Genomic DNA, 12,792 nt, shown 5'->3' on the forward strand with positions numbered 1-12,792 from the left:
TTTTTCTCCGGTACCGGGAACCGAACTCACGACCTTGCGCTTGCCAGGCAGGCGCTTTTGCCACTGAGCTAAATCCCCAGCCCCTGTTTTGTTTTGTTTTGTTTTGTTTTGTTTTTGCCTTTTTGAGACAGGGTCTGGCTATGCAGTTCAGGCTGGCTTTGAGCTCACTTTTTAGCCCAGGCTGGTCTCTTATTCAAAATGATTCTCTTGCCTCACCCTCTCGAGAGCGGGGATTGCAGGCATGCGCCACCACACCCGGCAGAACTTTTTTCTTTGGTACTGGGAATTGTACTCAGCACCTTGCACTTGCTAAACAGGTGCTTGTGCCACTGAGCTATATCCCCAGCTCACAGCAGTAGGGATTGAACCCAGGGCCTCACACATGCTAGGCAAGCTCTCTAACACTAAGCTCCACCCCCAGCCTACAAATAAATTTATTAAATTTTATTTATTTATATTTTGTGGTACTGGGATGAAACCAGGGCCTTTGGATTGAGCTGTTTTACTAGCTTTTTTTTGAGACCAAGTCTTGCTGAGTTGTCCAGGTAGGGCTCAAACTTTTAATCCTCCTGTCTCAGCCTCCTAAGTGTTGGGATTATAGGATTACACCTGCTCCTCAAGTTCTTAATGGTATCATTTTTTGTAAATATGTTAATTTAATAGAAAAGAACGAAATGATTTTAACTCATGTTTTTATTCTGTGCCATTAGTTATTTTCATTTTAGTAGCATTCCAGAGTTTAAATGCTTACTAAACAGCCCAAGAGAATCATCTTTGATACATCAAATTGAATAGGTAATTTAAAAAGCAATTTTTTTTTTTTTTTTTTTTTTTTTTTTTGTGACAGGGTTTTGCTGTGCAGTTCAGGCTGGTCTTGAGCTCACTTTGTAGCCTTGAGCTCACTTTGTAGCCCAGGCTGGTCTCGAACTCGCAAGGATCCTCCTGCCTCAGCCTCCGGAGTGCTGGAATTACAGGTGTGCACCACCATGCCTGGCTTTAAAAATATTTTTTATATCTAATAATAAAAGATTAGTTTCTATAACGATGAGTTCACAAAGTCTTATTTCATATCTCTGGCAATGTCTTTACTGAAGAGGAAATACTTTTCAAGTAAATACTATAAACATTCTTAAACAGGCTGCCTTAATCATCTGGTCTTATAGTGGAGTCTGCAGATGTGGTACAGAGCTTGTTTTTGCTGTGTAACATTTAATACTTAACCAAATATAATAATGATATGCATGTTTCTTGTTTCGTTCCAAGAATATATTTAGAGTATATCAAGTAGACAAGTTTAAAATCCTAAGTGAGATTTTCTGTATTAAGCATTTGGCATTATAGTCTTAAAACCATTAAGCTATTTCAGTGTATGGTGCTTTTGACGCTGAACTCCTTGGAAGACTGCTACTTACTGAGTAGGTGTCCCATTTCTACAGCAAAACATAGTTTCATAGGTACATCAAGGTGTATTTTAAAGGATTGACACATTAAAATTCTTTGTTTTGCAGCAGTCTAAAATGATCAAGACACATAGCATTACATTTAATGGATAAAAGTTGCTAACAACTTAAATAACTAGGAAGAGGATAAATTAGGCAACTGAGTTAGATTCGTTAACTCTTGTCTACTACTGCATTATTTAATCTATGCCAAGGTTCAACAGAACTTTGCTGTAAAGGACCACAGAGTAAATATATTTTAGATTTTGTGGTCCGAAGGTAAGACAAGAATAATATATAGGTATTTAATATAAACAGAAAGAAAGTTCAGAAATTTGTATTGGTGAAATTTAATATACAACAATATAAAGTACAGTATTTTGTAATATAAACCTGCTACTGAGAAATGTAGAATTCTTTTATTGTTGTAGAGTGGGAAAGAGGTCATGTTTTACTTAATTGGAGTTTGAGTTAGTGTTCTCTATCTTCAGATCAACTGAGTAACTGATAACCTAGGGCCTCTTGCCTCTGCGTGCCAGGCAAGTGCTCTGGTACTGAGCAATAACCCCTACCCAATCTTTTCTATTAAAGTTTTATTTATTTATTTATTTTTTATTTTTTTTGGTTTTTCTCCGGTACCGGAAACTGAACTCACGACCTTGCGCTTGCCAGGCAGGCGCTTTTGCCGCTGAGCTAAATCCCCAGCCCCTAAAAAGCTACCTTTCTTTTTTGGTTTTTCTCCGGTACCAGGAACCGAACTCACGACCTTGCACTTGCCAGGCAGGTGCTTTTGCTGCTGAGCTAAATCCCCAGCTAAAGTTTTATTTTTATTTTTATTTTTTCTTTGTCTTTTTGAGACAGGGTCTCCCTGTGCAGCTTCAGGCTGGCCTTGAGCTCACTTCATAGCCCAGGCTGGTCTCGAACTCCCAGTGATCCTCCTGCCTCAGCCTCCCGAGTGCTGGGATTACAGGCGTGCACCACCACTGTTTTATTTTGAGACAGATGTCTTTTTAAGTTGCCCAGGCTGACCTAAAAGTTGGAATTCTGCCTTTGCCTGTCTCAAGTAGCAAGAATATGCCTTTGTCATATATCTATAATTTCATGCCATATATCTGTGACCTTGAATGAGATTATATATATATGGCACTTGTCCTGGCTAAAGTGTTTTTTAATATGGGTAGCTGAGTTGTTAGCTAGGATCCTGCCTGATTTTTTTTTAATTTTTAAAATTTTTTCCAGTACCAGGAATCATGACCTTGTGCTTGCCAGGCAGGCACTTTGCTGCTGAGCTAAATCCCCAGCCCCTCATGCCTGATTTTAATTTTAAATTGGATTAAGTTTAAAAATGTAAGTTTAGAGTGGGATGTGGTGGTACATGCCTGTAGCCCTAGTACTCTGGGAGGCTGAGGCAGGGGGATCACATGTTTGGGCTTGACCTGGGCAACTTAGGAAGACCCTGTCTCCAAATTAAGTTTAGGGATGTAGCTCAGTGTGAAGGCCCCAGGTGTGGCCTAGTACCATACACACAAAAGAAGGGTTAATTCATAAGTGGATTAAAATACACATTTAAAAACTAAATTCATGTTTTTCCTGTCAGGTTATTTAGTAGGCTTTGTCTTGTGGGATGTGTTATCTGTCAGGACTTGGTAATAAAAACTGAAATTTCTCAATTACTATTCTTTAGGTTTTAAAACACTATCTTTAGAGCCAGGTGTGGTGAACAGCTGTAATCCCAGCCCTCTGGTAAGGTGAGGCAGGAGGGTCATGAGTTCATGCTAGCCTGGACTGCATAAGGGAAATCTTGAAGAAATTTGCTGGCAAAGAAACATGTACATTCACAAAATATATACAAAAATGCGTAGGAATTACTTAATACTGTTATTAAATGCCTGACTTTATAGATGCTTTAGGAATTTTTTTTTTTTTTTTTTTTTTTTGAGACAGGGTCTCACTATGCAGTTCAGGCTGACCTTGAGCTCACTTTGTAGCCCAGGCTGGTCTTGAACTTGGAACAATTCTCCTGTCTCAGCCTCCCAAGTGCTGGGATTACAGGTGTGTGCCACCACGCCCCGCCTAGGAATTTTTTTGTTTTTGAGGCAGGGTATCAGTGTGCAGTTCAGGCTGGTTTAGAGCAGGCTGGCCTCAAACGCACAGTGATCCTGCTGCCTTAGCCTCCCGAGTGCTGGGATTCCAGGCATGTGCCACCAAACCCAACTTTAGTAATGATTTTTAATTTTTAATTTTTTTTTTTGGTACCAGGAATTGAACTCAGGACCTTGTGCTTGCCAGACAGGTGCTTGTGCCACTGAGCTGTATCTCCAGCCCCAGAAATGATTTTTAACAAAATATAGCACAACTGGTATCTTCAGATGAATGCCATTGTCATCACAGTAGTTGATGACTAGGGGCTGAGAGTGAAGCTCAAGTAAGTGATAGAACCTTTGCTTAGCATGTGTGAGGCCTTGTATTCTATCCCCAGCACTGCAAAAAAACAAAAAGTACAGTATTGATGACTTTGAAAGTGATTATGATCTTTTCTCAAATTGTTTTTGGAACTTTTATTACTACAACATAATCTTTTTCTTTTTGGTGGTGCTAGGGATTGAACATAGGACTTTGGTCATGTTCAGGCAAGCACTGTACCATTGAGCTATACCCTCAATCTAATAGCCATTATTGGAATAAGTATGTTATTTCCTTTGAAGTCATATTCTCCGTTGTAATATTAATTTTGGTATATTTGTTGAATTCATGTTGTATTTTAGAGTTCATAGAGGTATTCAAATTCTTTAGGGTACCACTACTTCGTAGAAAACCTAGATGAGAAAGAAGGGCAACTTTTATCAAATCCAGTTTATTAAATTTCATGTAAGCTGCTTCTCTGAAGCTTCCCAAGGAAAAGTTCAAAAACCTGAAGTTTTAAACATTCTTCTTTTTGATGACTTTGTAATTATTTCTGGTTTAGTTAGTTTTCTCATTGTTCAGCCCAAAGTTAAAGGAAAAAAGCTTTACTTTTTTTTGTTTGTTTTTTTTTCTGGTACCGGTTCCCGGAAAAAAGCTTTACTTTTTTTTGTTTGTTTTTTTTTCCGGTACCGGTTCCAAACTCATGACCTTGCGCTTGCTAGGCAGGCGCTGTGCTGCTGAGCTAAATCCCCAGCCCCTAAGAAAAGCTTTATATAACTCACAGTTTATACAAGTTTCAGTCCGTAGGCTGGCCCCAAGGCATTATGACATATGGTCTAGAGGAAACAGTTTATGGCAGCTGAAGACAGCAAAAGTAACAAGCAACAGCTGAGAGTGAATAGGGACAAACCCCTTTCTGTCCCTTGCCTTGTATGCTGGCTACTTGTCCTAGGATGGTATAGCACTCACATTCTTAATCCCAGCATTGGACCAATCACAAACTAGGTCCAGCCACCTCTGAAAAGCAACCCCCCCATGACAGCATAAGGCTTTGGAGGGACATCCAGACACAAAACCATAATAATTTCCTTTATTAAAGTTAGAGCTACTGCCAGATGTAGTGGCACACGCCTGTAATCCCAGCACACGGGAGGCTGAGGCAGAGGATTGTTGTGGGTTTGAGGTCAGCCTGGGCTACAAAGTGAGTTCAAGGCCAGCCTGAACTGCATAGCAAGACCCTGTCTCAAAAAGACAGAAAAAAAAAAAAAAAAAAGTAAGAGCTATGGTAGTATTGCCTTTTTAAAGAACAAAAGTAAGGGGCTGGGGCTTTAGCTCAGCAGCACAGCGCCTGCCTGGTAAGCACAAGGTCGTGAGTTGGATTCTGGGTACCAGAAGAAAAAAAAATAAAGAACAAAAATATTTGGTGTTGGGGGAGGAGGTGCTTTTGTATAGCAGTTTACATGGTTTTTGTTTTGTTTTTTTCCTAAAGAAAGCTTTTACCTTTGTGATCTTTGTTATTTAAAATGCTTGTTATGCTGGGCGTGGTGGTGCACGGCCTGTAATCCCAGCATTGGGAGGCTGAGGCAAGAGGATTGTTGCAAGTTTGAGACCAGCCTGGGCTACGAAGTGAGCTCAAGGCCAGCCTGACCTGCATAGCCAGACCCTGTCTCAAAAAGACAAAAAATAAAATAAAATGCTTGTTACTATTCAGTTCTCCACATCTATATAAAAGTTCATAATGTTGAAAAAGATGAACCTTGGGAATTACAGTCTTCTTCTTACAGAAGGAATTTCCTTTTTTTTTTTCTTTTTTTTTTTTTGGAATTGGGAATTGAACTCAGGACCTCGTGTTTGCCAGGTCCTGTGCTCCGGCGCTTGTGCCACTGAGCTATATCCCTGGCCCCAGAAATAATTTCTTCTTAATCATGTAAAGATAAACATCCTTAAAACTTTCCAGTAACTTTAAAATCCTCCCCAGTGATAATTTTCTTTTTCTTTTTCTTTTTCTTTTTCTTTTTCTTTTTTCTTATTTATTTATTTATTTATTTATTTATTTGGTTTTTCTCCGGTACCGGGAACCGAACTCACGACCTTGCGCTTGCCAGGCAGGCGCTTTGCCGCTGAGCTAAATCCCCAGCCCGTCTTTTTCTTTTTTTTTTAATTTTCGTTATTTTTAATGAACAGTTCTTTGTAACTAGCTTAAGAGTCATTTTTCTTTTGTCTTTTTTCATCTGAGGTATTTGAAAATTATTGTCATCTTTCATAAAGCACTTCTTACTATACTGTATTGGATAAAATTTTAAAATGAAAGTTTTCGGTTACTCTAAAGATACAGAGAGGGTTTTTAAAAAGCTCTTCTGAGGGGCCAGGGATATAGCTCAGGGGTGTAATCACCTGCCTGGTAAGCACAAGGTCCTGAGTTCAATTCCCAGTACCCACACACAAAAAAAACCTCTTTTGTTAAGGAGACTTTTTTATTTGAATTGTAAACCATCAATATTATTTTTCTTATCAGTATTTTACTTTAGGAGGCTACAGTAGGAGAATCTCAAGTTGTAGCTCAGTCTGGGCAACTTAGCAAGACCTTATCTCAAAATAAAAAATAAAGAGGCTGGAGATGTAGCTCAGAGCAAGGACCCTGGGTTCAATCCCCAATACTCCCCCACTCAAAAGGAATGGGCATTAATGGTAATTTTTGTTACCAGCATCCAAGCATTGTAAAATAATGTATGTCCAGGGCAGGGAAGTAAGCTCAAGGCCCTAAATTTGATTCCCCATATCAAAAAAAAAATTTCAAGTCTAAAATTTTAAGAGAATATAAGTGTAAAGCAATATATTCTTTCTCAGTTTACTTTTTGTTAACATTATATGTGGGTCTAGATTTTTAGCTTCTATCTCTAGGACATATAGACTACCTTAAGATGAGGCTTATTTTACAATGCATTCAATGTTTAATTGCTTTGGAAGATTTTACTTAAGTTTCTATTTTGTGGGAAGATTACTTTTGTGTTATATACGTCATGTTAAAAAGCTAATATGTCATTTTGGTGTGTTGTTTTGTTTTGTTTTGTTTTGTTTTGAGAAAGGATCTTGCTATGTAGTTCACGCTGGTCTTGAACTCACAGTGTAGCCTAGGCAACCACCTTGAACTCCAGCGATCTTCCTTCCTCACTGTCTCTGAGTGCTGGGATTACAGGTGTGCGCCACCATGCCTAGTTTGATTTATTAACGTCAGTTTGGGGTTTTTGGGTTTTTTTTGTTTTGTTTTGTTTTGTTTTTTTTGGTCTTTTTGAGACAGGGTCTTGCTATATAGTTCAGACTGGCCTTGAGCTCACTTTGTAGCCCAGGCTGGCCTGGAACTCGCAGTAATCCTCCTGTCTCCTGAGTGCTGGGATTACAGGCATGTGCCACTATGGGAATTGAACTCAGGACCTTGTGTTTGCCAGGTCCTGTGCTCAGGCGCTGTGCCACTGAGCTATATCCCTGGCCCCAGAAGTAATTTCTTCCTAATCATGTAAAGATAAACATCCTTAAAAGTTTTTCATAATTTTTTTTTCTAAACTGTCTGTTATGACATATCCTTTAATCTTAGGTTTTTACCAGTAATGTTTGAGTCTATCTCATGAACTTCAGATATATTTTATGGAGTATCCATTTTAATGTGATGGTGCTGGTATATATTTGTTGGGTTACATAATAGAAATATGGTTGTTTTAGAGTATACGTAGTGTTTGTTTAGTTCAGTTAAATACTTATTTGAACCCCTACCAAGAATAAGACATTATACCAAACACTACATGCTTGAAGAACACGAATTACTATCCTTCAGGACCTTAAAGTAGTAAGAGAAATAAAATAAGCACACAGATTTCACATGTATGAAATGTGTCAAAATCAATATAAATAAAATAAATGTAAATCAGCCCGGTGTGATGGCCCATGCCTGTAATCCCAGAGCTGAGGCAAGAAGATGGCAAATTTGAGCCCTGCCTTGGCAATTCAGCATGAAACCCTGTCTCAAAATTTAGAAAAGGTTGGGGATATAGCTAAGTGTGAAGGCTCTGGGTTCAATCCCCAGTCCTGCAAAAATGTGTACCTATATACACACATACTGAGTGCCATGAATCAGGAGAAATTACTGATTTGGGGATAATTACAAAAGATTTTATGAGAAAGTTAGCATTTGAAATGAGGCTTGAAGGCATGTCTGCTGTATTTTAACATACACTGTCTCAGTAGATTTATTGTTATTGTTAGTCATTCGTCATTTATCTTGCTGAAAATCTTTTTAAAAAATAATTTTAAAAATCAGATTTCTATCATGCCTATTAATAGTTACAATAAAGTAATTTGTTTCTTTTTCCCAGTTGAGACGTGATTATTTTGTTTATCTGTTTCTTCCAGGAAAACATTTAAAGTTGATGATATGTTATCAAAAGTAGAGAAAATGAAAGGAGAGCAAGAATCTCATAGGTAAGATAACTTATCAGTTTATATTAAGTGATACATTGAGGAAAGGCAAAAAAACCTGTAGTGATCATTTCCCTAGTGATCACCTCAATATTGTCAGTAGTTAGAAGAAACTTAGACATCAGATTCAAATTGATACACAAGTCAGGAATTAGCTTCTGTATCATCCTTGGAGAAGAATTCTTAGGTTTAAAGCTGTGTGAAAGGGGCTGGGTATATAGCTCAGTGGTACAGCGCCTGCCTGGCAAGCATGAAGTCCTGAGTTTGATTCCTGGTACCAAAAAAAATAAAGCTGTGTGAAAATCTTCAGTGTTTGGGAACTCACTGCTCTGTAAGGCAGTTGTGTTCATCATTGTTTATTACCAATTTTGGGCATTTCAAGTCAAAATTTGTAACTTTTGCATTTGGTCTTAATTTTACTACCTCATCACAAAGGTAGTGGAGACTTTTGTTTTTCTGAAACAGGGTCTTGCTTTGTAATTTAGGCTGGCCTTGAACCTACTGTGTAGCCATGGTGGCCTCAAATGTCTGGTGATCCTCCTGCCTCAGCCTCCCAGTCCTAGGATTATGCATGTGTGTCTCCATGCTTGGCTGAGACTCATTTGTAGTATACTTATTATGTGCTTTGTGCTTCACAGTATATCATAACCCTTTTAAATTCATCCTCAAGTATGAGAGTCAGTCCCACCCCACCCCCCTTTTGGTTTTTTGAGTCAGGGTCTTGCTGTGCGGTTCAGCTGGTGTTGAACTCATTATGTAGCTCGGGCTGGCCTCAGACTCCTCACAATTCTCCTGCCTCAGTCCTCAAGTGCTGAGATTATAGGTGTGCACCACCATGCCGGTTTTTTTTTTCTTGAAGTATTCAATGAGGTACTTAACAGTGCTTTATTTTTCTCATTATTTTAGTGACTAATAAAAGACTTCATTTTTGTTTAGTTATACATGCACATAAATTAGTTACCTTTATTTATTTTGCAGTGCTGGGGACTGAACCCAGAGCTTTGTGTATGCTAGGCAGATACTCTACCAGTGAGCTGCCTCTCCTGCCCCTTGGTATTTTGAGATAGGATCTTACCAACCTGCACAAGATAGCCTTGAATTTGCGGTCTTCCTGCCTCAGCCTCCTAAATAGCTGGGATTTCAGGCAAACACTATTGCTCCTGGCTTTAGTCACTTACATTTTAAGTTTGACTTATGAATTTGGTGACTTTGTTAAATTATAAAACCACATTTTAATATCTTACATTTAGAATTGAAGTATAATTTATATTTCCATATCTCAGTAAATGCTAACTTGTAAATAAGTACCTCTAGTAAACTGTAGAAGCTGAGATCTTAGCTCTTTACCTAGTTAATGTACCCTATAAGATAGAACTAAGAATATTCTAAGTGTGTGTAAACTCTTCAAGTTTTGCTTGAATTTTTATTCAAGATACCTTTCTGGTAAAGTACCCCCGACTAAGCTTTTGGAATTATCAGGGCTTTTTTTTTTCCCTTTCTTTTTTTTTTTTTGTGGCACTAAGAATCAGACCCAGGTCCTTGTGCATGATTAATACCCACTCTTTCACTGAGTTACATCCACCAGCCACCTCAGGGTCATTTTTACTTGTAGCAGTCAAAGCCTCGTCTCACTTTGTGCTTCTTTTCTCTACCTTAAGTCTGCGAACTGGACTTCTGGTTTAAATGGCAAGGAAAAATGTGCCAATAGAAAGAAACATTGATCCTTTCATGTCCCCTGTCAAGATTTCAGTTTACTGCTAACTTTTGTCTCACTGTGTGTGACATTGTGACATTGTTTGATAAATATTGCAGAGGTTGTTAAGAATGCATGTTGTGAGGGAGATATACTGGTCCGTTTTCTCTGAACAGTTGTTCTTCGGGTAATTCTGTTCTTTTTGACGCAGTGAGTTCAACAGCACCCTTTTAATCTTTGGGATCTATCTGGGTCCAGTGAGTTGGGCATTTAAATCCTCGTCCTTCCAAGATTTATGGATGTCTCATTGTTGCTCCCAGAGGTATTAAGATGAATTGGGAAAGTACTCCATTTAAACCCCCAGACTCTCTAGGACTTTTATAAAGTTCTTTTATAAAAAGAACAAAGCAAGTCTTTGTTGTTCCATAACATTAATTAGCAGAAATTAAAATCTTAAATTATACAAAGTACCTTTCTTCTGTCGACATTCATTATACTATCTTAGGGCTGGGGATATAGCTCAGCGGTACAAGCACCTGCCTGGAAAGCACAAGGTCCTGAGTTTGATTACCAGTACAAAAAAAAAAACAAGAAAAAAAAGCTTGAGAAAAACATAACTATCTTAGAGAACTCATTCAGTTTAATTGGATCTTGGATCTGTTCAGTGATAGTTCTGTAGGTGTCTTCCATTGGAATTCATGTTCTTTCATAACTTCCAAAATTGTAATATCTCTATTTCAAAGCCTACTGTACTTCATTCTTCATTACTTTGATATTCCTAGCTCTTTTTTTTTTTGGTTTTTCTCCGGTACTGGGAACCGAACTCACGACCTTGCGCTTGCCAGGCAGGCGCTTTGCCGCTGAGCTAAATCCCCAGCCCCTCTTCATTACTTTGAACTTCACAGTTCAAAGAGAGTATCAAGACACACAGTAATACCATAGCCCAAAAATAGTCACATTCCTTAATTAATTAGGACATGTATAGTAACTTATAAACTAAAATCGTAGCATTATTTGCACAAAAAAAGTTGGTATTAAAGGATTGTTTGGGGATTTGTGTTTGTTTTTCTTTGGTTTTTGTTTCTTTTGATTTTTTTTTAATTCTATTTTTTTTGTCTTTTGGGGACAAGGTCTTACTATTCAGTTCAGGCTGGCCTTGAACTCACTTTGTAGCCCAGGCTGGCCTCAAACTCGCAGAGATCTTCCTGCCTCAGCCTCCCGAGTGCTGGGATTACAGCTATGTGCCACCATGCCCAGCCTCTTGACTTTTTGAGACAGGGTCTCACTGTATATTCCAGTCTGGCCTGGGACTCCAAGCCAAGTAGCTGTGGCCTGGGACTCTAGGTTATAGGCATATGCCACTATGCCTGGTTACAGGATTTTTCATACTTTAGATCTGTAGGTCAGTTGTAGACTGAGCCAACAGAAAAACGCAAAATCATAGGCCTTATAAAAGTTGTCCCCAACTTCCTATGCTCCCGGGCTGGCCTCTAATTTGAAATCCTCCTGTCTCAACATCCCTAAGTGCCTAGGTTATAGGCCCAGCTTTAAAGCCAAAGCTTTTGAGTTAGTAATTGTCTTTTTTTTTTGGTCTTTTTGAGATAGGGTTTCAGTATACAGTTTAGGGTGACCTTGAACTCACTTATGTAACCCAGGTTGGCCTTTAACTATCCTCCTGCCTCAGCTTTCCAAGTGCTGGGATTACAAGTGTGCACCACCAAGCCGGGCTAGTAATCTACCTTTTTTAAGACCCTCTTAATTATTGTTTGATTCCAAAAATAGGAAAAATCTATGATGATAGAGGTCCAAAGGGTGATTACTTCGTGGAGGGATTTGAGTGTAGAAAAACCATGAATATTTCTGAGCTGTTTCTTTATAGTAGGGAGCTAGACATGTCACTATAAAATCTTACAGTTGCCGGGCGTGGTGTTGCATACCTGTAATCCCAGCACTCGGGAGGCTGAGGCAGGAGGATCATTGTGAGTTCCAGACCTGCCTGTGCTACAGAGTGAGCTCAAGGCCAGCCTGAACTGCATAGGGAGACCCTATCTCAAAAAGACAAACAAAACAAAACAAAAAAACCTGAAATCTGACAGTTGGTGGGACTGCATTTTATTACTTTTTGTAAATACCATTTTGTGCCTTAATGAGGTTTGCATCTTTTTTTTCCTGGATCTATTTTGTTTGTTTGTTTGTTTGTTTTCCGGTATCCGGAATCGAACTCACGACCTTTCGCTTGCCAGGCAGGCGCTGTGCTGCTGAGCTAAATCCCCAGGTCCCTCCTGGATCTATTTTTTAGGAGAGATTTCCGTTTCCTTAGTGTGCCGTTTATCAGGCATTATATTTAATCCCTAGGGCATAGAAGGATGAGCAAAACACATTTGCCTTTATGTAGCTTAGCATTTAGGAGGGAAAAGATATATTCATATAAAATGAATGATTGGAAAGAAAAGTATAATAGAGCCATGAGTATATGAAACAGAAGTAGCAGCTTTCACTAGAGATATTGGATATGGGAATAGTTATGGTCAGGGAAGTTTTCTCTGGAGAAGTGAGTGGAAATTTGAAAGGTGAATATAGAATGTAAAGGTGAAATGAGGAAAGAGGATGAGCAGATAAAGTGGTTCCAGAAAAAGGCATATTATACATACGGTCTTTGAGGCCAAGTAGCTAAGCAGAAAGATAGGGAGAGTGGTATGAGAAGACCCTGGAGTAGATGATGAATTTACTTTTTTATGTTTATTTTTTGCAGTACTGTGGATTGAACCTAGGGCCTTTGCATTGAGC

At 38.8% G+C, this 12,792-nt stretch overlaps 1 protein-coding gene across 2 annotated transcripts in view; it reads left to right on the plus strand.

Annotated features, from left to right (window-relative positions):
• The window catches only part of Suz12 (SUZ12 polycomb repressive complex 2 subunit), a gene marked incomplete at its 5' end in the record, with an annotated part of 50,374 nt that overhangs the window by 587 nt on the left and 36,995 nt on the right, over positions 1-12,792 (plus strand). Inside the window, 1 exon segment of one of the 2 annotated variants that reach the window (XM_013503467.1) lies at positions 8,247-8,315. Coding sequence (XP_013358921.1) covers positions 8,247-8,315 — 69 coding nt within the window. 2 annotated transcript variants of the gene reach the window in all.

Source organism: Chinchilla lanigera, unplaced genomic scaffold (assembly GCF_000276665.1).
Source record: "Chinchilla lanigera isolate Chin_1 unplaced genomic scaffold, ChiLan1.0 scaffold00080, whole genome shotgun sequence".
Classification (NCBI taxonomy): domain Eukaryota; kingdom Metazoa; phylum Chordata; class Mammalia; order Rodentia; family Chinchillidae; genus Chinchilla; species Chinchilla lanigera.